This window comes from Narcine bancroftii, chromosome 4 (genome assembly GCF_036971445.1).
Source record: "Narcine bancroftii isolate sNarBan1 chromosome 4, sNarBan1.hap1, whole genome shotgun sequence".
In the NCBI taxonomy this organism is placed as follows: Eukaryota; Metazoa; Chordata; class Chondrichthyes; order Torpediniformes; family Narcinidae; genus Narcine; species Narcine bancroftii.
The window spans coordinates 114927208-114953113 of NC_091472.1; the positions used below are offsets into that span (position 1 = coordinate 114927208).

The following is a 25906-nucleotide window of genomic DNA, read 5'->3' on the forward strand; positions in this document are numbered from 1 at the left end:
TCACAAACAATAATAAAGCTTTTATGGCACTGCTTCAAAATGGTGTTCTGGGTGTGTTTCTCTGTCCAACCCTCAAAGTAATTTTCTAAAATATAATACATAAAAATACAAATTTTTAAAAAATTAACATAAGCATGTAAAACTCTGCTGAGTCTGTTTGGGTTGATGAAGGGTTCAGCAAGGTCCTATCTCAACAACGTCAAAACCCTGCTGTTTTCAAACCCCACTACTACTTCTCTCAACCTCTCAAATTAAAAAATCAATAGTGGATTTTGCTAAATAAAATACAACATTTTTTAGTTTAAAATGTAAGTGTTTTGGGATGAGTTGATTATGCTCCATTTTAACACTTGTTTTAAATTCACAAGGGTGAAATGTCAATTTTCATCTGTGTACTCAGAACCTCACATGATGTGAAGTGGTATCTTCTGTTCTAAATGTTTTGAAAAAATCACACACACACACACACACACACACACACACACACACACACACACACACACACACACACACACACACACACACACACACACACACACACACACACACACACACACACAGGAATGAAATAGTCTTCTTTAATAGTTGGGTAAACCAACCTTGTGTACAGGTGGTGTTTGAGGAGATTCAGTATGTCACCAAAGACTCTCAATTTCTACAGGTGTACTGTAGAGAGCATTCTGGCTAGTTGTATCACTGTCTGGTTTGGAGACACCAAAATTCAGGACAAGAAAAAACTCCAGAGGGTTGTTAACTTGATCTATGACACCAGACTTCACTCCATTGAGGACATCTACATGAGGCAGTATCTTAAAAAAGCAGCCTCTATCCTCAAAGACCCCCACCACCCAGGCTATGTCCTCTTCGGGAAAAAGGTACAGGAGCCTAAAGACGAGCACTCAGTGACAGAAGGACAGCTTCTTCCCCACTGCCATCAGATTCCTGAATAATCAATGAACCAAAGATTCTGCCTTACTTTTCAAGCTCTTTTTCTAGTATTGTTGCAAGATGGTTATAATATGAATGTTTACACTACGATGCTCCCGCAAAACACCAAATTTCGTGACTTGTTCATGACAATAAATTCTGATTCTAAAAAGGTTGTAAAAATTAAAAGAAGATACATTCAGTAATGGAAAAAGTTTTGAGACTTGGTTCAGTTTTTTTAGACTGGTAAGAGTGAAGCTGCAAAAAGGAGAACCAGCACTTATGTGATATGACTAGTTTTTCTCACCCTGCTCCATTTGAATTGTTGTTCACTGATCGACCTTCATAACAACATTGTATGCACCCATGATGCAGCTTATGCAAAACAAGAAGTCATAAACAAGCACTGAAGCCCAAGGACGATAGTGCCCTATGAGTTGCCACGAAGACTTCTTGAACTTGAAATCGAGCCTCTCAAGCACAACATGGCAGCTACGACACTGACTGCAAAATGAGATTTGGACTTTTGCTTTCAAACATAGGTCTGTGCTGCTATTCTGCTGTTCTATTGCTTCCCAGTTGAATGTAGTGAAAATATAACTGTAGGAGCTCTTGACATGACGAATTGCAATTAAATTTCCTCAGTGTATGGCTTTGCCAAATAAATTTTAGTGGATGAATTGATTTGTATTTAAAGGATTTTTCATGTTTGGATGATTAAAATGTTATAGAGCAGCTAAATTTGGATTTCTTCCACAACAATAAATGCTCCCTTGTCAATTATCCCCAACTACTCCAAACTCTTATATTCTCTAACCCTTAACAACTTGTTCGAAACAGTAAGACCATGCTGGGCTCACTTGCCTCTGTCTTGCCACCCTTTCAGGTCTCTTTCTTTTATGCCCAGTCCATGAAGATACCTATTGACTGAGCAGCCACTGAGGGTCGTTGTTCCATGAGCCTCTGAATAACCTTGAATGAAGAAACCAGGGTTTGGTAAGAAGAAAACAAAACCATGAAAGCCAAGAGGATTGGAGGTACCAGCATCAATTCCTAACCATCCCAGCTGTCCTTGTTTTATTCCTTGTTATTAGTCTTATTCATTTGATGTGCAGTTTAAAACCAAAATTCTCTGGCTTATCAATCCAAGCACAGAAATGTATTTATTGTTCTGAGGTTTTGGATGAATATAATACACAAAAATGTTGTAGAAACTCGGCAGATCTTGCAGCATCCACAGCAATCCAGGAATCACCGATTCAGGCTTGGGCCCTCTGTCGGGAATCTGGAAAATCATGTAGATGCCTGAATGGAGGGAGGGAGGGAGGGAAGGATAAAGACCATAGGCTAAGAAGTAATAGGTGGAGGTAGAAGAGAAAGAAGTTGAGGTTATGGGGGGCAGGGTACTAAAAAGGATAGCTCTGAAAGGAGAAATGGAAGGGCTTGGGGAACTGGAGGAAAGGAGAAAGAGCGAAAGGAAAAGAGAGAGGCCGGGGGAGAGATCGAATGGAAATTGGAGTTGATGGTGTCAGATTGGAAATAGCTGAGACAGAATATAAGGTCATTATAAATAGAGCATTCCAGGGAATAAATGCACTATTTTGATGCAGTGTTAAGCATTGTGTGTCCATTGAACATAGAACATTAGAGCACAGAACAGGCCCGAGAGCCCACAATGTTGTGCTGACCTAAACTTACTCCACAACAATCTGATCCTTCCTTACCACCCTTCCTTTGGAGCCTGCACATCTATGGTGGACTGCTGCAGTGCACAGCATTTTAACCCACAAACCATCTTGGCATTATTTCATCCATTATCATTGAATCAAATTCCTGTCATACTTCCTGGGATGGTACAGGCAACTACTTGTGCGACATCTAAGTAGTTAGGAAACTGTTTAAATTGTCAAGAACATTACCTTTGAGATCTCCTTTAATCTTTCTTCCACTCATGAGAAACAGATGTCGTCTTAGAAAAAAGTGCTGGCTGTCCACCTTATTTATGTCTCTCTTAGAAAGCTACAAACGTCTTATGAGTAAATGGGTGAGTGTGGATTGGTTTTATGGGCAGCATGGGCTGCTTCTAGGTGTTTTGCAATTTTATCCATGCCTTACATGACACCACTGTGGCATCTAACCATCTCTCAAGAAAACTAGAATAAATGGAATGCTATGTCCAAAGGATGTTATTTTTAAAACTCATTCAATAGCAGGTATTTCAACAGGAAATAAGAAGCAAATCATGCAAGTCAGTTGGAGCCAGAATCACAGGGGGGGGAAGTGCCATTTATTTAGGAATATCCAAAAGCCGAGGAATGTTGCAATTAAGTGGAATCTTTAAAGAGAAAACCCTTCTGATGTTACAAAGTGCAACAGTTTCTGCACAGAATAAACCAATATAACCCAGCCAAATGGCATCCGCCAACATCAGGAACCTCTGCAATTCTGCGCAGTTTGCAGAGTAATATTTTCATCACAACTTCCCTCCAGCTTTCCACATTTTTCATGGATTTCCCATATGCTGCCATGTATTCCCAGAAAACTTGATTGGATGAAAGTTGGGCAGCTGATGATTCTAACACTTGTACAAATCTAAGACAGGAGAGCATCATAAATTGAGGAAGCATGAGTTGTCCCCAGGCAGACAAAATGGTGGGGGCCATGAAACAATTCAATGAAGCTTCATCATGGCAGGGATTCTCTTAGACAATGGGGTGAACTGGGTTAAGCTCATTATTACAAGAGCTAAGTTTCAGAACGAGGGGAAGAAGCTGCTTGGGGGTGCATCAGGATGGCAACAATGCTGGTTTGGTCTTGGGATGAGATCCAACCTGACAGATTTGCCAGGTGTGATCAAAATGGGATAAAATGGAAGGGTCAATGCTGTTCCACAGGGTCACTGAGATGAATACACACATACGTTAATCTGGTTCACAGTACCAGGAAGATTACGGTGAGGAGCAGTCACTCCAGCAGCCTTGGCTATTACAGGTACATGCCATTGATGAGATAGTCTGACTCCTCGGATGTTATAGGCCTCACCTTCTTCAGCCTGCGTGTCACCAGTTGCAGCCGGCAGATGATCATCAACAGGAGCAGGGCGGTGATGGCAAGTCCCAAGGCCAGAGGCAGCACAGCTCCTGCAAGACAGATTCAGTCGCTCAGTTTCCCTACACATGCCAAGTGTATGGGTGGGGTGGATGGATCTCCTGGGACAAAGGGAAATGGGAGGGGTCGAAAGGAAATGAAATCGAGTAAAAGGCAAGTGACTTCAGGTGAAGGAGGAAAGGTGCGAGGGGTGGGGGGGGGGGAAAGAAACATGCTTTGCCTTTGCTGGTGAAGGAAGGTTGTGGTTACAAAGGAAACTTATGTCTTATGAAGGATGTGTCTAAAGAAGCAAGGTTGATCTCCCAAAGGTCCTGGGAATGCCAGAAATACAGGAAGGAATGAAAATAGGAAGGAATGGAAACAGAAAGAGCACACAGAACACGAGCCCCAAAACCACAGCCACAACAAAAACCAAGATCCGTTTTAGTAAAATTTTTGAGATACACGACGAGAAAATATATTGGAGAGGGCAAGGAATAAAATTAGAGAAGACAAAAAACCATTGGAATACAAGGGCCAAAAAATATTTTTTTTACCCAGACATAAGTTTTGAACTCAATGAAGCTTCATCATGGCAGGGATTCTTTTAGACAATGGGGTGAACTGGGTTGAGCTCATTATTACAAGAGCTAAGTTTCAGAATGAGGGGAAGAAGCTGCTTGGGGGTGCATCAGGATGGCAACAATGCTGGTTTGGAAGGAGTTTAACACAGCAAAATCGATCTTATGGAAAAAAGGCTATAAATTTATGTTAAGATATCCAGCTGTGCTTAAAATATTCATCCCGGGGAAGCAAAACAAACTGTTCTCGGATCTGGAGAAAGCATGAGAATTTGCAGAACGCCTGCAGGACAGAAGGAGAGATGAAGAGATGTAACAAGAACGAAGAACGACGACAAACTACATATAAAGATGTAAAAATAATGTATAAGTAAGAACTAAAGAAGGGAAAAAAAGGGAAGGGGAGAAAAAACAAGGAGGGGAAAAAGAAAAGAGGGTGAGGTTTGTTAAATGTGAGAATAAAAATCTTTTCTGGAGGGGATTGGGTGGGAGAGAATAACAGTCACTGTGAAATCAGTTGACGCTTGCGAGCGGGTTCGCAATCCAAATGGAGAGGGGAGTTGTGGTTGCCCGGCAAGGGACAAGAGGCAACTCAGAGAGGGAGGGGGGGATACTTGGGGTTAAGGGAATTTTAGATGTGGGAGTTGTTGAAGTATTTTATGTTTTAGAAGTGTTATCATACATTGAGTTCAAAATCGGAAAACTGAGAGATCAAAATGGGGAAAAGGGGAAAGGTGGTGATGATGAAGCAGAAATGAGGTGTAAACAGAGTATGAGATGGCTATGTTGAACTATATGACTATAAATATTAATGGAATACATAACCAAATTAAAAGGAAGAGGCTATTAAATTTACTGAAAAAAGAAAAAAATAGATACAGCATTTGTGCAGGAAATGCATCTAACTGAAGTGGAACATAATAAATTAAGGAGAGACCGGGCAGGGCACATAACGGCAGTATCATATAATTCAAAGGCCAGAGGTGTAGCTATATAAATCAATAAAAATGTGCCAATCAAAATAGAGGAGGAAATAATAGATCCAGCAAGGAGATATGTAATGATAAAGTGTCAGATATATTCAGAATTCTGGAATTTGCTCAATATATATGCACCTAATGAAAAGGATCAAAAGTTTATGCAAGATATTTTTTTGAAGATTGTAGATACGCAGGGGAATATATTGATAGAGGGGATTTTAACCTTAATTTGGACCCAAAGTTGGATAAAATTGGACAAAAGACTAGCAAAAAGAATAAAGTGGCCAAATTTATGGTTAAATCAATGCAGGACATGAAACTTATGGATATATGGAGGAGGCAGCACCCAAGGGAGAAGGAATACTCATATTATTCGAGTAGACATAAAACATACTCAAGGATTGACATGTTTTTGTTGTCAGCCCATATTCATAATATAAAACATAACATAACAATTACAGCACGGAAACAGGCCATTAGGCCCTTCTAGTCCGCACCGAACCAAACACCCCTTTCTAGTCCCACCTCCCTGCACAATGCCCATAACCCTCCATCTTCTTCTCATCCATATACCTGTCCAACCTTTTCTTAAATAATACAATTGACTCCGCCGCCACTATTTCTCCCGGAAGATCATTCCACACGGCTACCACTCTCTGAGTAAAGAAGTTCCCCCTCATGTTACCTCTAAACCTCTGCCCCTTAATTCTTATTTTTAAAGGGAGAGTTAGGAAAATGGAATATAAAGCTAGATTAATATTTGATCATTCAACCCTGTTATTAGCAATAGAACTGGAGGACATCCCACCAAGAACATAGAGATGGAGATTAAACTCCATGCTACTTAAAAGACAGGAATTTAGATAATTTATTGAACGCCAAATTAAAATGTACTTTGAAATAAATACGGAATCAGTGAAAGACAAATTTATATTATGGGATGCAATGAAAGTGTTCATTACAGGGCAGATAATAAGTTATGTAACTAAGATGAAAAAGGACTACAATCGGGAAATAGAACAGTAGGAAAGGAAAATAGTAAGTACAGAAAAAGAACTAGCAACAAGGGAAGATACAATAAAAAGAAGAGAATTGGCAGACAAAAAAATAAAATACGAAACATTATAAGGTGGAGAAGAACATAATGAAAATAAAACAATATTACGAGCTAGGAGAAAAAACGCACAAAATATTAGCCTCGCAACTTAAAACAGAACAAGCTAAAAGAACTGTATTGGCATCAAGGAAAAAGGACAAACAAATTACATATAACCCAACAGAGATTAATGAAAACTTTAAGGAATTCTATGAACAATTATACCAAACTGAGAACAAGGGGAAAAAAGACAAAATAGATGAGTTTTTAGCCAAAATTAAACTACCGAAATTGCAAGAAGAGGAGCAAAACAAGTTGATAAAACCATTTGAAATAGAGGAAATACAGGATATATTAAAAAAAGCTGCCAAACAATAAAACACCTGGAGAGGATGGACTCCCAATAGAATTCTATAAATCATTTAAGAGTTATTAATTCCTCCTCTCCTGGAAGTAATGAACCAGATAGAAGAAACACAAAACTTGCCAGATTCATGTAAAACAGTAATAATTACAGTAATACCAAAGACGGGGAACGATCCATTAACACCAGCATCATATAGACCAATATCTCTACTTAATTAAGATTATAAGATAATAGCAAAACTACTAGCAAACAGATTGGCCGACTGTGTACCAAAAATAGTAAAACTAGATCAAACTGGATTTATTAAGAAAAAACGAACAGCGGATAATGTCTGTAAGTTCATTAATTTAATCCTTGCAGTTCAAGGAAATAAGATACCAACAGTGGCTGTTGGTTTAGATGCAGAAAAAGCATTTGACAGAGTAGAATAGAATTATTTAATCAAAGTATTACAGAGGTTCAACCTACCAGAAAAATATATTAATTGGATTAAAGCATTATATAAGAGACGATTGGGGAAGGTGAAAGTAAATGAATATGTATCGAACCAATTTAAATTAAGTAGGTCAACTAGGCAGGGATGTCCACTATCTCCCTCACTGTTCACTTTAGCAATAGAACCATTGGCAGAACTGATAAGAACAGAAAATAAACTAAAAGGGATAAAAATAACGGAGAAGGAGTATAAAATCAGTTTATTTGCAGATTACATCATAGTATACTTAACTGAACCAGAAATATCAATAAAAGAACTACATAAGAAATTGAAGGAATATGGAGAAATATCAGGGTACAAGATCAACGCAAATAAAAGTGAAGTGATGCCAATGAATAATGCGGATTACACAGAACTTAAAAAAGAATCACCATTTAAATGGCAAACACAAGCAATCCGATACCTAGGTATTAGATTAGATAATAATTTAGGCCACCTATACAAATTAAATTATCAGCCATTAATGAAGGAATTACAGGATGACTTAAAATATTGGAAAGAATTGCCACTAACATTGATAGGGAGGGTAAAATGAATGTCTTCCCAAGGATACAATACCTATTTCAATCATTACCAATTCCCTTAACAGAGAAATTCTTCAATGAACTAAAGAGAATAATAAGGAAATTCTTATGGAAAGGGGGGAAACCGAGGATAGCATTAGATAAATTAACAGAGTGGTACAAACAAGGTGATTTGCAACTACCAAACTTAAAAATTATTATAGAGCAGCACAATTAAGGTATCTATCAGATTTTTATCAGACAAGGGAAAAAACCTGATTGGACTAAGATAGAGCTAGATAAAATAGGGGAAAAGGTGCCAGAACATCTACTTTATAAGTGGAATGAAAAACTGGTGAAATATAAAAGTTCACCAGTACTGCACCATTTACTCAACATATGGAAGAAAATTCACGTAGAAAGGAAAAAAACAAATTACCAACTACCAAAATTATTATTGACGCAAAATCAACTAATCTCTTTCACAATAGATAACCTTTCCTTTAGAGAATGGGAGGGAAAAGGAATTAAAAGAATAGAAAATTGTTTTTTGGGAAATAATTTATTAACATTTGAACAAATGAAGTACAAATATGGAATAACTCATGGTACAATGTTTGCATACCACCAACTGAAAACCTACTTAAAGGACAAATTGGGAAGCAGACTGAGATTACCAGAAGGAAGCATCTTTGAATATGTGATTACAGAAACAACGATAATAAAAAGATTTATAACAAACATGTACATCAAGCTGCAAGAAAAGGAAAATGATGAAATAAGCTATAAACCCAAACAAAAGTGGGAAAAAGATTTAAACATAAAGATAAAAAATGAAATATGGGAAAAGTTATGCTCTGGAACTATAAAGAATAAAATAAACACGAGGTTACGCATGATACAATATAATTGGTTACACGGGTTATATATCACGCCCCAAAAGTTAAATAAATGGGATCCAATATTATCAGATAGATGTTTTCGCTGTAAGAAGGAAATGGGAACAACAGTACATGCAATTTGGGCATGTGAGAAAGTGAAAAAGTTTTGGGATGATCTAAATCAGGTATTAAATAAAATCACTAAAAGCCACATACCAAAAAATCCAGAGATCTTTCTTCTAAGTAATATAAGAAGTAAAGAATTAGGCCTCAAGCTGGATGAAGCGCAAAAAATATTTATTTTGATAGCCTTAGCTGTAGCAAAAAAAATGGATAACGTCAACTTGGAAATCAGAAGAGAGCCTGAGAGTACAGCAATGGTACATAGAAATTAATAAATGTATTCCGTTGGAAAAAATAACATAATTTAAAAAATAAAGTCAGATTATTTGAACAAATTGGGAACCGTACATGGAATACAACAGAGAGGGCTTGCCTCGGACCGCAACCCCTTAAAATGATAAGAAGACAAAACGACTTGATCCAGTGTGTAAAAGTAGATGACACAATTTTCTTGTTTATTTTCATTGTGTGAAGACATTGTTTAATGGTTTTATTGTATTGTATATGTTGAACATTTTATGGGTTTGGAGGGGGGTGGGAAGGGGGGAGGGAAGGTAGGGGGAAAAAAGGGGAGAAAATGCCACTGTGTATATTTAAGAGGGAAATGTTTGTATGTATTTTGATTGATATGATTCATAGTGTGAAAATTTTTTTTTTAATTTAAAAAGAAGCAAGGTTGACTGAGCTAAGGGTTTTCTCTTTGAAGTGATAGAGGATGAGAAATGGCTTAATAGAGTATATAAAATTATGAGGGGCTTAGACAGGGTGGACAGCGAGCATCTTTTTCCTGGGGATGACAGTAGCTAATATCAGGGGACATCTGTTTAAGGTGAGTGGAGGAAAGTTTTGATGAGATGTCAGAGGTATGTTTTACACACAGCATGGTGAATGCCTGGAATGCATTGCTGGGGGTGGTGGTGGAGGCTGTTACAATAGGGTCTTACATGGGCACAAGGATGTTAGAAAAAGAGGGATGTGGGTGTGAGTGAGAGAAAAACCTAGATTGTTGTGGAGTAGGTATATAAAGGTCAGCACAACATTGTGGGCTGAAGGGCCTGTTCTGTGCTGTAATGTTCTATATTTGAGATGATGATGATGCAGTTCATGGGACACCCCCTTCCGCAACAAACACAGCTTGTTCATCGCACATCTGGTTGTTGCTATCCTTCCCTACCCCACAAAGCTTCTCTTCCCCATATGATCTCACTAATTCTCCTCCACTCCCCTCTGCCTCCACACAGCAATTGCCCCAAAACATACAGACATCACCTGTTGATTATTTTGACTGTTTTTTGCTGGCAGTGGAAGGAGATTCAATGACCTCCAGAAGGGGAAGGGAAATAGAGGATTAGGTCGAAGACTTTTTGTCAGTTTTGTGCTTTTCACACACATATGACTAAGATATGGACACAGACACAGAAGATTCAGACACACACACACAACTGACCCGACTCTGGAAGCAGATGGCCACCTTTCGTGTGGCTTATCAGGACATCATCATTACTCATCTCAGCCGAGCTCGAGCTTGTCTCCTGAGTGTTTTTTTCTAAATAAACATTGGAAAACAAATTCAGGACCAGGTTTGTGCCTTCCTACATAATGAAACCTCCGACTGGAGACATGCAGAGATAATGCAATGGGAATGCGGAAAGGCACTCAAAAACTGATCCAGAAGTAAGGAGATAGTAACAGAGAGATAGGCAGCATGGCCAGTTGATGCTGTAGTGGTGATATACTGGAAATGAGGAGAGGGGAATGTGTCTCTGCACATTGATTCTTACAGTCTTGCTCCTGCAGAAAGTTATTCCGATTGCCCTCGCACCCACTATAGGTAAAATGTTTGCAAGTTCCTGAGGCACTGTCAAAATGCCAGTACAGAAAATTGCCTTCACAGACACCCTTAGCAGGAGGGTCCAAGCAAAGAAATTAAACAACTTGGTTTAATAAGGTACATCTTCCATATATGCCATTGGATAGGACAACTCTGTATAGGTGGACCGCAGAATTTCCACCTAAAATGTTGGTTTTTAATTATATTCTTGGTATAAGACCTGCCCCCCCCACCCCCACCCCCGCCCCCCACCACTCCCAAAATCTGGCACTTACCGCTAACCAGTAGATGTTGTTAAAAGCCAAATCACAATATTTTAATAACAAATTATCATTTTACAGGTTTAAATTCTATTTGTATGTTTTAAAATAAACCACTTTGGACAGCTTCTCCCATGGTGCAAGTATAAATTTGTGAGGGATGGAAGGAATTTTTCCTACTAATTGCTTTTCCCTAGATCAGAGGAAGATAAAAGTGAGTGACAATAGATTTAGTGGAAGGGGAAGAGAGTGAGAGGGGACATGAGGAGGATCTCCTTCACACAGAAGATGGTAAATACCTGGAGTGCCTGAGAGAGCAGTTGGGTCACTAAGAGCATGGAAGAAGAATAACATGAGCACATGAATTGCTTCAGCATGTTGGACTGTGGTGGCAAATGGGGTAGTGCAGAAAGGGGCTCATTGGTCAGCATGGAAGAGTCGGCTGAATAGCCAATTTACATCTGTGATTAGAATTTTCTTTCCTTTACCTGGAATCCAGCCAGCATTGGGGTTGCCTCTCCCTTCAGCGTTGGGTGACTGCGTCACTTCAGACACAAGAGGGGCCACAGGCTTTTGGCTTTTGACTGAATCCTTCTGCAAGTTTTCCAAAAAGGGCCACGCAGCATCACCTTGCTCTGAGGTGGCAGCAAGGGTTGTATGTGTTACCGTCTTACGACCTACATTAACTTAATTAAAAAAAGCAGAGCAGTTAAATCATTTTTTTTTAATTTGGAGATACAGAATGGTAAACAAGCCCTTCTGGCTCATGAGTTTGCACCATCCAAATACTCCCAGGAGACCAATTAACCTGCTAATCCCTTACAATATACAAATGTGCTGGAGAAACTCAGCCAGTCACAGCACATTTATGTATGGCACATAACCCCAGATTTTCTGTTTAACTTTGAACCCCATACATCTTAGGAACATGCGAGGAAATCCACACGGACATGTGAAAATGTATAAACACTTTACAGACAGTGCTGGAATTGAACCCGGGTCACTAGCACTGTAATAGTGTTGTGTTAAAAGCCCCACCGCAATGCTAACTTAACCCATTTCTGCTTCAGTTAAACTATTTTCCAGGTGCCTAGGATTGTACTTACAGCTTTGGCAGAAGGTTTCATCAGATTTGTCAGGACACTGAGCAATCCCATCACAAGCCAAAGTGATATCAATGCAACACCCATCATCACAGATGAACTGGTATCGTGAGCACGCTCCTGTACAGTCTGAAAAGAGAATAACATATCAGCAGACCCAGCAATATCTTGTAATTGCCCAGGAGCTGACCATTCAGCCCATCGGATCCATGCCAGTTCCCAAGATAGCAACAGTCCCATTCCCCCTCTCTTTACTTCCCTGTTCCTCCTTACACACATCCCCATCAAATTTCCTTAAATTCTTTCTGCCATGGACCTGCACTGAAGGGTAATTCCAGGGAGCCAATGAACCCATCAGCAAATCTCTGGAAATGTTGAAGGAAACCAGATATTACTGGTGAAATCCACATGGTCATGGAGAGAATGTGACAATTCACAGACAGCAGCCCGGGCACAATCAAAGCTGGGCCCCTGGACCTGTGAGGTGGCAGGACAAATGACTGTGCCACAGAGAATCTCCATCAGAATAATCTACAGGTGGATTTCTCAACAGATGTTTGGGTGGGGAGATGTAGTTCCTTGTAACCTTTCTCTTTCAATGCCCCTGCACATTCCAAAACCAGTGGAGGAAGTTGAAGTGAGATGAGGAGTACAGACTCCTCATAGATTGTCCTGGACTATCCAATTGTTTGTAAGGTTGCTCCAGTTTTTTAGTCAATTAAACTAAACAGTACTTTATTGTTTCTTTCTCACATTGGCATTAATTGGTATCAGGCATGCTCTGAACACCCAATCTCCAGTTTTTGTGAATCATCGCAATTGGAAGTATAGAATGGCTTGCTGGGTCAAGTGGTGAATTTCTGCAACTTGTGAACGATGAGAGTTCAATTTGACAGATCTTATATTCCCAGGTATCATGGACTTGCTCGACACGTAGTAACCCCTATCTGGTCAAGTTCCTTCAGAGGTATGTGTCTCCAGAAGACTACCTTGAACATGATGCCACAAAATGTTCGTCACAGACCAAATGGAATTCTGGACTGGTTTAAATTGCTAATGAGGTTTAAGATGATTTTTTTCAATCCTTCTCCCTTCATTGACCAGTGCATTTAACTTCCTTTTCATCTTCTCCAGCAGGTGATGTAGTTCTGAATGAGATTGGAAATATCTCTCTTGGATTTCTTAGGATGAATGTCTATGTAGGACAGGGGGAAGGCTGTATGGACTGGAAGTCCCCTCCTTTCTCTTGTTTTTAAGTGCCTGGATGCAAATCACTTATGATCTTAATTCTCCTCAGGCACTGGACAACAACCAAATGTCGATGTGCACCCTGTTTTCTCTATTTTTGTCTCGAGTCACTGGCGAGTGGACTTGCTCCTATCCTTTCTCCAAAACCAAAACACAAAACTGCGAGGGAAACCCTACAGGGAAACTTACTCCAGTGTCTGATTTGTTTGGAGCAGAGGTCTGATGAAGCTGCAGGGTAAACCTACCCCAATCAACCTGCCACAGGAATAAATAAGGATACTGGAAATGGACTGTATCCCTGGATGTGGAGGCAGTGTACCCATACTTCGGGAAGGTCAAAACCATCATCAGAGTGAAGAAATGTACCTGAATGATACTGGTGAAAAGCAATTTTTGTTTCTATATGCAAAGAGTGGGCAGCAATACAGCAAGATTAATAGAGTAAGTAAAGAGAATCCTTTGCCACTAGCAGGAAGGTCCATCCGTCACCAGAGGAAACAGATTTCAGGCAACTGACAAAATATATGGGGTGAAAATTAGGAGATTTGTGTCACACAGCAATACACTGCTTGATCAGGTACTGGAATTATCTTCAAAAACTTCCAAAGGACAAACTGTATGTAGACTTGACAAAGATTTCAGGCTACCAGTCAGAATAAATCAGAGACGAGTTGGATAACTCTTTCAAAGAACACAACATGCTGAATACATACAACATGAAGGCATGATCCATGTAAGCTTTGTCTCAAAGATTTAGCGAACCAATTTATGGGCTGTGTGGCTCATTTACTGCAGAGTTTCTTTGCTTGGGAATGAAAGCTTCATTGGCAATTTCAGTATCTATTTCCAATCATCTTCTCCTTGAACAATGCAATCTCTGGGCTGATGTCTTGGCTGTCATGATCTATGAAGACTAGGAAACTGGTGGATAAGCATTATTACATCCCTGTTAAACAGTTTCTGACTGTGTAATCTCTATCTATGGCTCTCCAATCAGATCAGCACTGGGATTTATGTAGCCAGGTTGGGGCTGGGTTATGGGGAAGGATGATGGACAAACTCACTCTAACACACAAACGTTGGCAGTTAAACATTGGCTGGGAGGTACCAGTGATCCATGTTCCAATCCTTTCTCTGAGGAGTTTGTAGGCTCTCCTGGTGACCTGTGTGGATTTCTTTCTGGTGCTCAGGTTTCCTCCCACCCTCAAAAAACATGCAGGATTGGTAGATTAGTTGGATGTAAATGGGCAGCATGGGTTTCAAATGCTGGAAACAGCTTCTACCATGCTGTATTTAAAATTTAAATGTACTCATTCAAGACTAAGAATACTGCTCTTCTGATAAGATTCTACTTGGATGACACAAGGAGAGGATTGTCTGATGCAAGATCTGTGGTTTAGATGTTTCAAAAGGCATAGGGAGGGAGGTAAAATTTAAATTTAAAAAAGGTGGTGCTTTGCTAATTATGGATAGAATAACAACTGCAGAAATGGTGATCATATTGGAGGGATTGTCTACTGAGTCATTTTGGGTGGAAGTCAGAAACAAGAAGGGAGCGATCATTCTATTGGGAGTATTCCATAGACCACCAAATAGCCACTGGGACACCCAGGAGCAGATAAGTAGCAGATTTTGGAAAGCTACAAAATAACATAGTAGTTGTCATGACCTCCTTTGTGCAAAAGGTTCAGATGGGGCAGAATTTGTCAGGTGCATCCAAGAAGGATTCCTGACAAGATTGTGGACAAGCCAAATCAAGGAGAGGTCTTTCTGCATCTAGTACAGGTATTACCTGTATAACATGGTTTTGTATAGCATAGGTTTTGATATAACATGGTTTATAATTTTAATAGAGTAATAACCAAAAATTGTTAAAATGTATTAATATTGCATTACCAACAGTCCCAGGCAGTCGATCCCTGTCCTGAGCGATCAATCCCTGTCCCAGGCAGTCACCGTCCCAGGCAATCACTGTCCCAAGTGGCTAGTCACTGTCCTGAGTAGGCAGTCACCATCCCAGGTAGGCAGTCCCCATCCCAGGCAGGCAGTACCCATCCCAGGCAGGCAGTACCCATCCCAGGCAGGCAGTACCCATCCCAGGCAGGCAGTACCCATCCCAGGCAGGCAGTACCCATCCCAGGCAGTCATTCTCCTGGGCAGTCACTGCCCCAAGCAGGCAGTCACCGACCCAAATTAAAGGCAGGCGACCAATGATCACATGGCTCTGCGTATCCACAGCCCCGAGACTGCCTTCACCCCCACCCCCTCCTCACCTGATCACGCAAGATGAGAGTATTACATTAAAGTGCATTGTAATAATGCTTTGTACAGTGTGGCTTTCCATAACTTGCTTAGAATGTATTAACCGTATCGTACAGGGTATGCCTGTACTGAGTAATGAATCTGGTCAGGTGACAGGCTGGTTGGAGAGACAGTGACCACAACTCCCTGACTTTCATCTTGCTATGGACAAGAATAGGAGTAGACAAAAGGGGAAAGTGTTTAATCAGGGAAGGGCTAATTACCATAGGATAGGCAGGAACTTGGGAGAGTAAATCACAAACAGATGTCCTTAGGGAAATGAGGAGCATATTAAGGTTAAGAAAATGGAAATATTGGATCTTCAAAATATTTGGATAGGTAAGTCCCCAGGAGAGGATGGGATGTAGCCAGGTTATTACATGAAGCAAGGGTTGAGATTGCTGGAGCGTTGGCGATGATCTTTGTGTCCTCCCTGGCCACAGAAGGGGAACAGGAGGGCTGGAGAATAGCAAAGGTGGTTCCCTTGTTTAAGAGGGAGAATCCTGGAAATTACAGACCAGTGAATCCTACGTCAGTGGTGGGCAAACTAATGGAGAGGATTCTTAAGGATAGGATCTACTAGCATTTAAAGAAGCACAAAAGATAATGGTTATGGTTATGAGATGGGGTAAAATTAGACTGTTATGAAGTATTATTGATCAGCATAACATTGTGGGCTGAAAGGGCACTGTGTACTGTGCTGTAATGTTCCATGTTAGGGCAAAGTCAGCATGGCTTTATGAGAGACAGGCCATGCCTCACAACCCTCATTCAGTTTTTCAGTGGGGTGACAGATGAAGGTAAGCTGGTGGATGTGGTGCATCTGGATATTAATAGGACATTTGACAAGGTTCCCCCATGGGTGGATCATTCAGAAAGTTAATAGGGCATGGGATCAGTGGAACTTTCGCTGCTTGGATTTGGAATTGGTTTGCTTGCAGAAAGCAGATGGTAGCACTAGTTGACATATATTCTACCTGGAGGTCAGTGACTGGTTGAGTTCTGCAGGGATCTGTTCAGGGGCCCTTGCTGTTTGTGATTTTTATAATTGACTTGGATGAAGAAGTGGAGGTGTGGCTCAGTATATTTGCAAATGATACAAAGGTTGATGGTGCTGTGGATAGTGTAGAAGGTTGTTGTGGGTTACAATAGGAGGATGTAGGCAGGATGTGTTAGATGGAGTTCAGTCCGGATTAGTTCGAATATTGGTAGTAGGTTTAAGCAGAGGTGAGTATTGGGAGACCTGTTTGCCGTGGATAATCAATAACACAGTGGTGGCAGGAGCTGGGACTCAGAGTTCAGCAGCAGATTCAGAGATGAGTGTTGGGAGCTCCAGCACCCAATGAAAGTGGAGCTCAAATGGAGCAGCCATTGTGACAATGGGCCAGTGTAAGAAAGGGATCATTAGTTTTTGGCTTCCAAGGCTTTGGCAAATCAGAGGGTACAGTAAGTGTATGGTAAAGGATATTTTTTTCACTCTCAATTGATTAGAATGACAACAGGATTAGTGATAGTTGAATGTCTATCATGTGAGACATGGGAATTCTGGGAGACATCTAATCTCCCTGAGAACTGTATCTGCATGACGTGCATTGAGCTGCAGCTCCTCACAGACTGGGTTAGGGAACTGCAGCTGGATGACCTTCAGTTCGTTTGGGAGAATGAGGAGATCATAGATAGGAACTACAGGAAGGTGGTCACCCTAAAGTGGAAGGAGGCAGGTAGTGGGAAAGGAAAAGTGAGCAGGTAGGTAGTACAGAGCACCCCTCTGGCTGTTTCCCTCAATAATAATACTGTTGGAGGAGATAACCTACCAGGAGAAAGTTGCAGGTACCGGCTCTCTCGCACAAAGTCTGGCCTTGCAGTTCCGAAGGGAAGGAAGGAGTAAAGTAGAGTGCTAGTGATGAGGGGTTTAATAGTTAGAAGAACGGGTAAGAGTTTCTGTGGACAGGAAGGAGAACACTAATTTAAACTAGCTTGGCAGGGGGAAGGGATCAAGAGTGATGGTGGGGCAGTTGATTCAGAAGTAGATTTAGATTCAGATTTATTGTCAGAGTACATACATGGCATCACATAGTAACCCCCTCCATTGTGTAATCGTTCACCGAGAGCGTAGGGAGAGGCGTCGGGGACCAGTGGGGGTTTCAGAGACAGGAAGGGGTGTTGGACCAGAGGGGGTAACAGAAACAGGGAAGGGTTTCGGGGACTGGAGGGGGCTTCAGAGATGGGGAGGGGTGTCGGGGACTGGAGGGGGGGGTTACAGATAAGATTCTTTTTCCTGTGGGTGAGGCAGAATTGCCATTTGTTGGTAGTGCAAAAGAACTGCACTCAATGTACAAATGTCAACAAATAAAGAAATATAAACAAACTGACTGTGCTTACAGAGAGAGAAAAAAAATCAATAAAGTGCAAATGTAAGAGTTCTTAAATGAGCCCCTGATTGAGTTTGTCGTTGAGGAATCTGATGGTGCAGGGTTTGCAGCTGTTCCTGAAGCTGGTGGTGTGAGTCTTGTGGCACCTCTACCTCTTTCCTGATGGCAGTAGTGAGAACAGAGCATGTGTTGGTGGTTTGGATCCTTGATGATTGCTGCTGTAGATGCAGCATGTAGTGGAACTGTGAGAAAAGATGTCGTCAGTTAGATGGAATATATAGGGAGGCAGATTCTAGAATGGTGCAAAAGTATTAAGTTGATGTGATGGGTGATTTTAACTTTCCTATTATTGATTGACACCATCTTAGAGAGGAGGATTTGGATGGAGTAGAATTTGTTTCCTGTGTTCAGGAAGATTTCCTGACACAATATCACCCAACTAGAGGAGAGGCTATACCTGACCTGGTATTGAGAAATGAACCAGGTCAGGTATCAGATCTCTCAGTGGACAAACATTTTTTTAGAAAATGATCACAACTTCCTCTCCTTTCGGAAATATTGTAGAAGGACCAGAAGAGACAATTTGAGAAAACATTTAATTTGGGTGGGGAAAAAATGATGCTATTAGGCAGGAGTTTTGGAGCATAAACTAGGAGCAGATGATGGGAAATGAACGCAGAAATGCTGAAAATCTCAAGGAAACATTTTCCTGGTGCTCTGCAAAAATATGTTCCACTGAAGCAGGAAAAGGATGGCAATGTAAAAGGAGGTCACAATGGGTGGATTTGGGCAGCATGGCCTCATGAGCTGGAAGGATGCCTTCCTTTGTGGATACAGAACTGGGTTGTCCTGAGAAGGCAGAGGGTGGTTGTAAATGGTTCATTTTCTGCATAGAGGTTGGTGACTAGTGGTGTTCCACAGGGATCTGGTCGAGGACCCCTCCTCTTTGTGACAAAGAAGTGAAAGGTGGGTAATAAGTTTGTGGATGACATGAAGATGGGTGGTGCTGTGGGTAGTCTGGAAGGTTGCCAGAGGTTAGAAAGGGACATTGGTAGGACGCAGAGCTGGGCTGAGAAGAGGCAAATGAGTTTAACCCATAAAAGCGTGAAATGGTTCATTTCGGTAGGTCATATTTGAAGGCAGATTACAATGTTGATGGGAGAACTCTGAGCAGTGTGGACGAACTGAGAGATCTTGGGGTTCATGTCCATAGGACACAGGTTGATAGTGTTGATAAGAAGGTGTATGATATGTTAGCCTTTGATATCTGGAATTGAGTTCAAAAACCATGAGGTAATGTTGCAGCTATACAAGACCTTAGTGAGACCCTACTGTGTTCAATTCTGGTCACTTCACTAAAGGAATGCTATAGAAAGGGTGCAGAGGAGATTTACAAGGATGCTGCCTGGATTAGAGAGCATGTCTTATGATGGTAGATTAAGTGAATGGTCTTTTCTCCTTGGAACGATAGAGTATGATGGGTAACCTGACAGGGGTGTATAAAGTGATGAGAGGTGTTGATCATGAAGATAGCCAGAGGCTTTATTCTGGGGCTGAAATGGCTAACATGAGGAGGCATAGTTTTAAGGTGCTTGGGACTAAGGTCAGGGGGGTGGGGATAGAAGAGGTAGACAGCCAGTACCTTTTTCCTTGGGTAACTGTAGCAAATATCAGAGGACATTTGTATAAGGTGAGGGGAGGAAAGTTTAAGGGAATCATCAGGTGTCAGATTATTACACAGAGAGTAGTGAGTGCCTGAAATGCATTGCCTGGGTTGGTGCTGGAGGGCTCGCCCAATAGGGACTTTTAAAAGACTCTTAAACTTAACCCTCTATTTTTCTTGCATCATGTGCCTATCTAAAAGTCTTTTAAAGGTCCCTATTGGGCGAGCCCTCCAGCACCACCGCAGGTAATGCATTTCAGGCACTAGATTGCTGAGTCAGTTTATATCGGTCAGCACAATATCGTGGGCTGAATAGACTGTGCAGTTCTGCAATATTCCATGTTCTATTTAAGTTTGTGCCTTAGAGATAGGTAGGAGCATGGAATGTGCTGCCGGCAATGCTGGTGGAGGCCTGTACAATAGGATCTTTTCAGAGACTATTAGGTAGGTGCATGGAACTGAGAAAAATGGAGGTTTATACATTAGGTAATTTCTAGGCAGTTGCTAGAGTAAGTTATTAGGTTGGCATAACACTGGGGGCATAGGGCCTGTATTTTGCTGCAGATTTCTATGTTCTTTGCACTTGGGAAGGTTGAACTTCAAAGAATATGTGGTTCATGAGATTTCTTAGCAGTGTGGAAGAACAGAGAGATCTCAAGGTCCAGGTCCATAGATCCCTCGAGGTTGCTGTGCAAGTTGGTAGGCTGGTTAACAAGGAGTATGGTGTGTTGGCCTTTATTTGTCAGGGGATTGACTTCAAGAGCCATGAGGCAATGTTGCAGCTCTACAAAACTGTTCAGATCACACTTGAAGAATTGTGTTTAGTTCTGGTGGTCTCATCAGAGGAAGGTTTGAAAAGGATGCAGATAAGATTAGCCAGGAATGTTGCGTGAATCAGAGAGCAAGTCTTATGAAGCAAGGGTAACAAAGCTTTGCTTTTTGCTTTTTGGAGCGATAAAGGATGAGAGATTATTTAAGATTGTGAGGGGCATAAGATTGTGATACATGATTGTGATGTTGAGAACCAGAACCTTTTTCCAGGGACAACAACAGGAAATACCAGAGGACATCGATTTAAGGTAATATGGGGGAAATTTTGGGGGTGATGTCAGGGGTATGTTTTTTGCACAAGGGGTGGTAGATGCCTGGACTACATTGCTTGGGCTAGTGGTGGAGGCTGGTACAGTAGGGAGATTCAAAAGACTCTTCAATAGGCACTTGGATGTTTGGAAAAATAGAGGGCTGTGGGTGTGAGGTGGGGATAAAATAGATTGTGGAATAGGTTTAGATAGGTCACCATTATCCTGGAGAATGAGATCTGATAAAAGACTAAGCTGCACATAAAGTGTGCTATGTCAGAGCAAACATTTACATAAAAGCAAATCAAAAAGTGATGAAATATGCAAACACACTGCAATACAATGAACAGCAAAATTACACTCAGCACATCACAAACATAGCAACCTACATGTAGACATTCAATTCAACAAAAAAATGCATCACTTCATGAAAGGTTCTCAGATTCAAAACATTACCTATTTCTATCAGGAAGGGTCCTGTGAAAAGGTAACTTTCCCCTTTCCGCTGATGTTACCTGACCTGTTGTTTCTGTTTTTGTATCATTGAAACATACACACATACACACACATAAAATGCACACAGACATGAGTGCATAATTTATTAATCCTTTTCCATACATTGAAAAGCTTAGGCCAAAGGAATATTTTAAATCAGCAATAATCCAACAGCCCTTGGTTCATTAGGTAACAGGGACTGAGGTGGTATGTCTTAGGGAAACTGACCTGTTGTTTGCTGCTTTGCTGGCATCACAGTCACGGAGACATTGTCTTTACTCTTTTGTCCAATGGTGTCAGTGACTGACAATTGAACTATGTACACTCCTTCTCGTAAACCACTCAACTTCAACATCCCGGGTTGTGGAGACTGAAAGCGAATCAAAAGACAGAAGGCACAAGATTAAACCACTGCCGTCAGACAAGATGCTAAAAAGATACCCTCATGGGTTATTAAGACTCCTCAGGAAATCCTGCCAGAATCCCAGCCTACTTTCACTGCTCCCCAACACTTGCACACAGAGAAGCATTGGATAATTTGTTTATTTTGTTTTTCTTGAGGATAAAGAAGAGGCAACAATTCAAGCAGAGGAGATAGTAAAGAGCTGGGAGAAATCATAGGATGGATGAAATGAAGAATGAGAACTTTAAAATCAAGGTTTTGCTACCAAGTAAACCTTTCCAAACTATTTATTCCTGTATATATTTCATTTAATATTATCAGTGTATGTATACATAATTATGTGCTGGGTATATACTGTATGTGCATTGTGGTCTGGAGAAACATTGTTTTGTCTGGTTGTATATGTACAGTCAGAATGAACTTGAAATCAAGAATTAATGGAGGCCAGCAAGAATAAGGTTGGAAAGGACCCATGGTGAACAACATTGTTGAGTTTGGATGGCCTTACGAAAAAACATTTTTTTAATACAGCAATTTGATATTTTTAAAATTTAGAGATACAGCACGGTTACAGGCCCTTCTGGCCATGCTTCCCAAATCAACCTACTAACCTCTGTACATCCTTGAAACATGGGAGGAAACTGGAGAAACCCCACGCAGGTTACAAGGAGAACATACAAACTCCTTACAGACGGTGGAACATTTAAACTCAGGTCGCTGGCACCTTAATAATGACATTAACTGTTCCATTCTAAATTAGTAATTTTTTAACTCAAGTACTTTACCTGTTGTTTTGTCAAGTATTTGTATGTATTGACATCTTAATAAGCCCACTTTCTTTTCAGTAAATAAGTACATTTGGGGATCGTGGCAAGATGGCGTAGGAAGAAGACATGCAATTCCACCTTAATAATACAATTAAGCGTAAACATGTATTGGCTTACATTAAAAAGATGAAAGTTGATATAGCATTTTTGCAAGAAACGCATTTAACGGAAAAGAACATTTAAAATTGAAGAGATATTGGGTAGGGTATGTGGTTGCTTCTTCTTTTAATTCTAAGGCATGGGGAGTGGCGATTCTGATTCATAAGAAAATACAGTTTGAGTTGCAATTATTTACGGAGACTGTGGGTAGAGTTTTGATGGTGAATTGTAAGATTTTTGCAGAACTGTGGAGATTATGTGCCTAATGTGGATGATGAACATTTTATATCTGAAGCTTTTCTAACATTAAATCAGGCTAATAAAAATATTTTAATTGGAGGGGATTTTAAAAGTGTTTTGGATCCGTTATTGGATAAATCTCCGAAAAGTATAAGGAAATCTAAGATGGCGGTACAATTGGGTTCTTTTATGAAGGATTTGAATTTAGTTGAAATTTGGAGAAGATTAAATCCGACAGAAAAGGACTTTTCTTTTTATTCGTCTAGGCATGATTTATTTTCTAGAATAGATTTGTTTTTGATTTTGGCACATTTACAAGCTCAATTTGTGCAAGCTGAATATAAGAGTAGAATTATATTTGATCATTCTATGTTGTTTATATCTTGTGTGGGCCCTGATGTTACTCAATCAACTTATCAGTGGAGATTTAATGTAATGTTATTGAAAAAGTCGGAGTTTGTTACTTTTGTGAAAGAACAGATTGCTTCGTTTTTGACTTTAAATACGGACTCAGTAAATAGTAAGTTTGTTCTATGGGATGCTTTGAAAGCATATTTGCGTGGTCAAATTATTAGTTTTTCTACTAAGATTAAAAAGAACAATATTTGGCAGAGAGTTTGGCTTTGGAGAAACAAATAAATGAGTTGGAAAAAGAATTTCAGAAGAAGATACAGAAGAAAGCAGCAATAGCTAAGTTGAAATTGCGTTATAATACTTTACAAACTTATCAGTATGAGCATTTAATTCAAAGATCTAAACAACATTATTATGAGTTTGGGTGATAGGGCTCATAAGGTGTTGGCTTGGCAATTAAAAATGGAACAGGTGTCAAGAACTATTAATGCTGTTAAAAAGAATTCAATAGTTACTTATAAACCTCAGGAAATTATATACTTCTGAGGGAAAGTAGGATGATGGTTCTATTGAATCCTTTTGATCTAAGTTGCGTTTATCGGTTTTAGGAGAGGAAGAAGAGAAAGTAAATAAGTACATTTGAAGGGCAAGAAATAGAAATGAAGCTCGAATTTTATCTGCTTGCAAGAGTGATAAAGGGTGCAGTGAATAGCATGTGTTTTTGGCAATTGAGTCTCAGAGTGCAAGTGTTGCTGAGAAGGCTAGCACTTATTGTCTATCCTCAGTTGCTTGAGAAGTTGTTTAGTGACTCGACTTATTAACATTTTCAGTCCTTGTCAAGGTATTCCTGCTCTGTGGTGAGGAAAATAATCCTAGAACCTGGCTTCATGCTGATGAATGAAGAGTAATATAATTTCAAAGTGAGATGAGGAGTAGCTGGGAAAATTTGTGGGCAGTCGTGTTACTTGTACTTCAGGTTGGTCAAGGTTACAGGTTTGGAATATCCAGAAAACCTTGGCAAGCTGCTGAAGTCTATAAATTAGTTGGTACACCTAAGTATAAATATTGACAGTGCAAGGTCTGCCAATTTTCATAGCTGTGCCTAGGTTTCTGAATGACGTTGGAACTGTGCTCATCCAGGTACAAATCAGGGGGCATTCAGTGCAATGCACAAAAGTGCTGGAGAAACACAGCAAGTCACATATCACTATCGGAAGTAAAGGGTAACCAAAGTTTTGAGCCTGAGCCCTTCATCAAGATATGAGCAAAAAGCGGATGGGCACCTCATTAAAAAAGATGGGGGTAGGGGACAGAAGAGGAGAGGAGGGGGAAAGGGGCAGGGGGAAGAGTACAGGCCTAGCAGGTAAGAGATCATAGGTGGATACGGTGGGAGGGTGGAAGAAAAAAAGCTTATCAGGGGAGGGGGTAGCTTGTTAGGACAGAAGAGAAGAGGATGGGAAGCTGGAGAAAGGAAACAGAGGGAAAGGGAAAGCTAGAGACTCGGTAGAGGGGGTTTTAAAGAAATTGGAGGTTTATGTTAATGCTGTCTAGTCAGAGAGTGCCCAGACAGAATATAAAGTGTTCCTCCAGTTTACAGGTAGCTTCGGTTTTGCAGTGAATGAAGCCATGGATAGAAATATCAGTGTGGGAATGATGTGTGAATTTAAAATGGTTGGCCACTTGGAGATCCTTGCTATCGTAGTGCACAGAGTGAAGGTGCTAAGTCCCTGTGTCCATCCAGTGTCACGATGTAGAGGAGGCCATATTGGGACGTAATGGATATAATATATGATAACAACAGTTTACCGGTGAAGTGTTACATCACTTGAAAGGACTGTTTGGGGCCCTGAATGGTGGTGAGGGGGAAGGTGAGGGTGCAAGTGTAGCATTTCCTGCAGTCACGGGGATAGGTACCAAGGTGTAAATGGATGAGTGGACAAGGGAGTCCCAAAGGGAATGGAGGAGAGGATATGTCTGGTGGTTGGATTGTAGGTGATAGAAATTGCAGAGGATGATATGTTGGATATGGAGGCTGGTGGGATGTCAGGTGAGGACAAGGGCAATCCTGTCCTGGTCGCAGCTTAGGGCGAGTGGTCCAGGGCAGATATGTGTGAAATAATGGTGATGCAGGTAAGGGCTGAGTTGATGGCAGTAGCAAGGAAACCATGTCTTTTGAAGGGCATCTCAAATGTCCTGGAATGGAAGATTTCTTTCTAGGAGCAGATGCAACGAAGAGGAAGGAATTGAAAGGATTAGAATCCTTCTAGGAGACAGGGTGAGTCAAGGTATCTGCGAGAGAAGGTAAATTGTTGAAGAAACCTGCATACGTCAATAACCTCTTACTTGTTAGTGTGTGCTGCTCCCCCTGCCTCTTCCTCCCTCCTCTCCCCCCACTTTCTTATTTAGGCACCTTGATGAAGGGCCCAGTCCCAAAACATTAGTTATCCTTTACTTCCTCTGGAAGCTGCTTGACATGCTGAGTTTCTCCAGCACTTTGACCCAGCTTGCAGACTTTCCTATTTAACTTAGGGAGTTATCTATCCCTCCTAACATGCCCTGTAAGTGGTGGAAAAACTCTAGAGTGTTAACA

At 40.7% G+C, this 25906-nt stretch overlaps 1 protein-coding gene across 1 annotated transcript in view; it reads right to left on the reverse strand.

Moving 5' to 3' along the window:
- Positions 1-3192: 3192 nt before the first annotated feature.
- The window catches only part of lrp11 (low density lipoprotein receptor-related protein 11), a 41243-nt gene continuing 18529 nt past the window's right edge, over positions 3193-25906 (reverse strand). The window contains exons 3-7 of the mRNA XM_069932486.1: positions 21622-21763; positions 12239-12364; positions 11621-11818; positions 10489-10587; positions 3193-4067 (exon numbers count right to left, since the gene is read on the reverse strand). Coding sequence (XP_069788587.1) covers positions 3913-4067; positions 10489-10587; positions 11621-11818; positions 12239-12364; positions 21622-21763 — 720 coding nt within the window. The 3' untranslated portion in view covers positions 3193-3912. The remainder of the gene's footprint in view (positions 4068-10488; positions 10588-11620; positions 11819-12238; positions 12365-21621; positions 21764-25906) is intronic.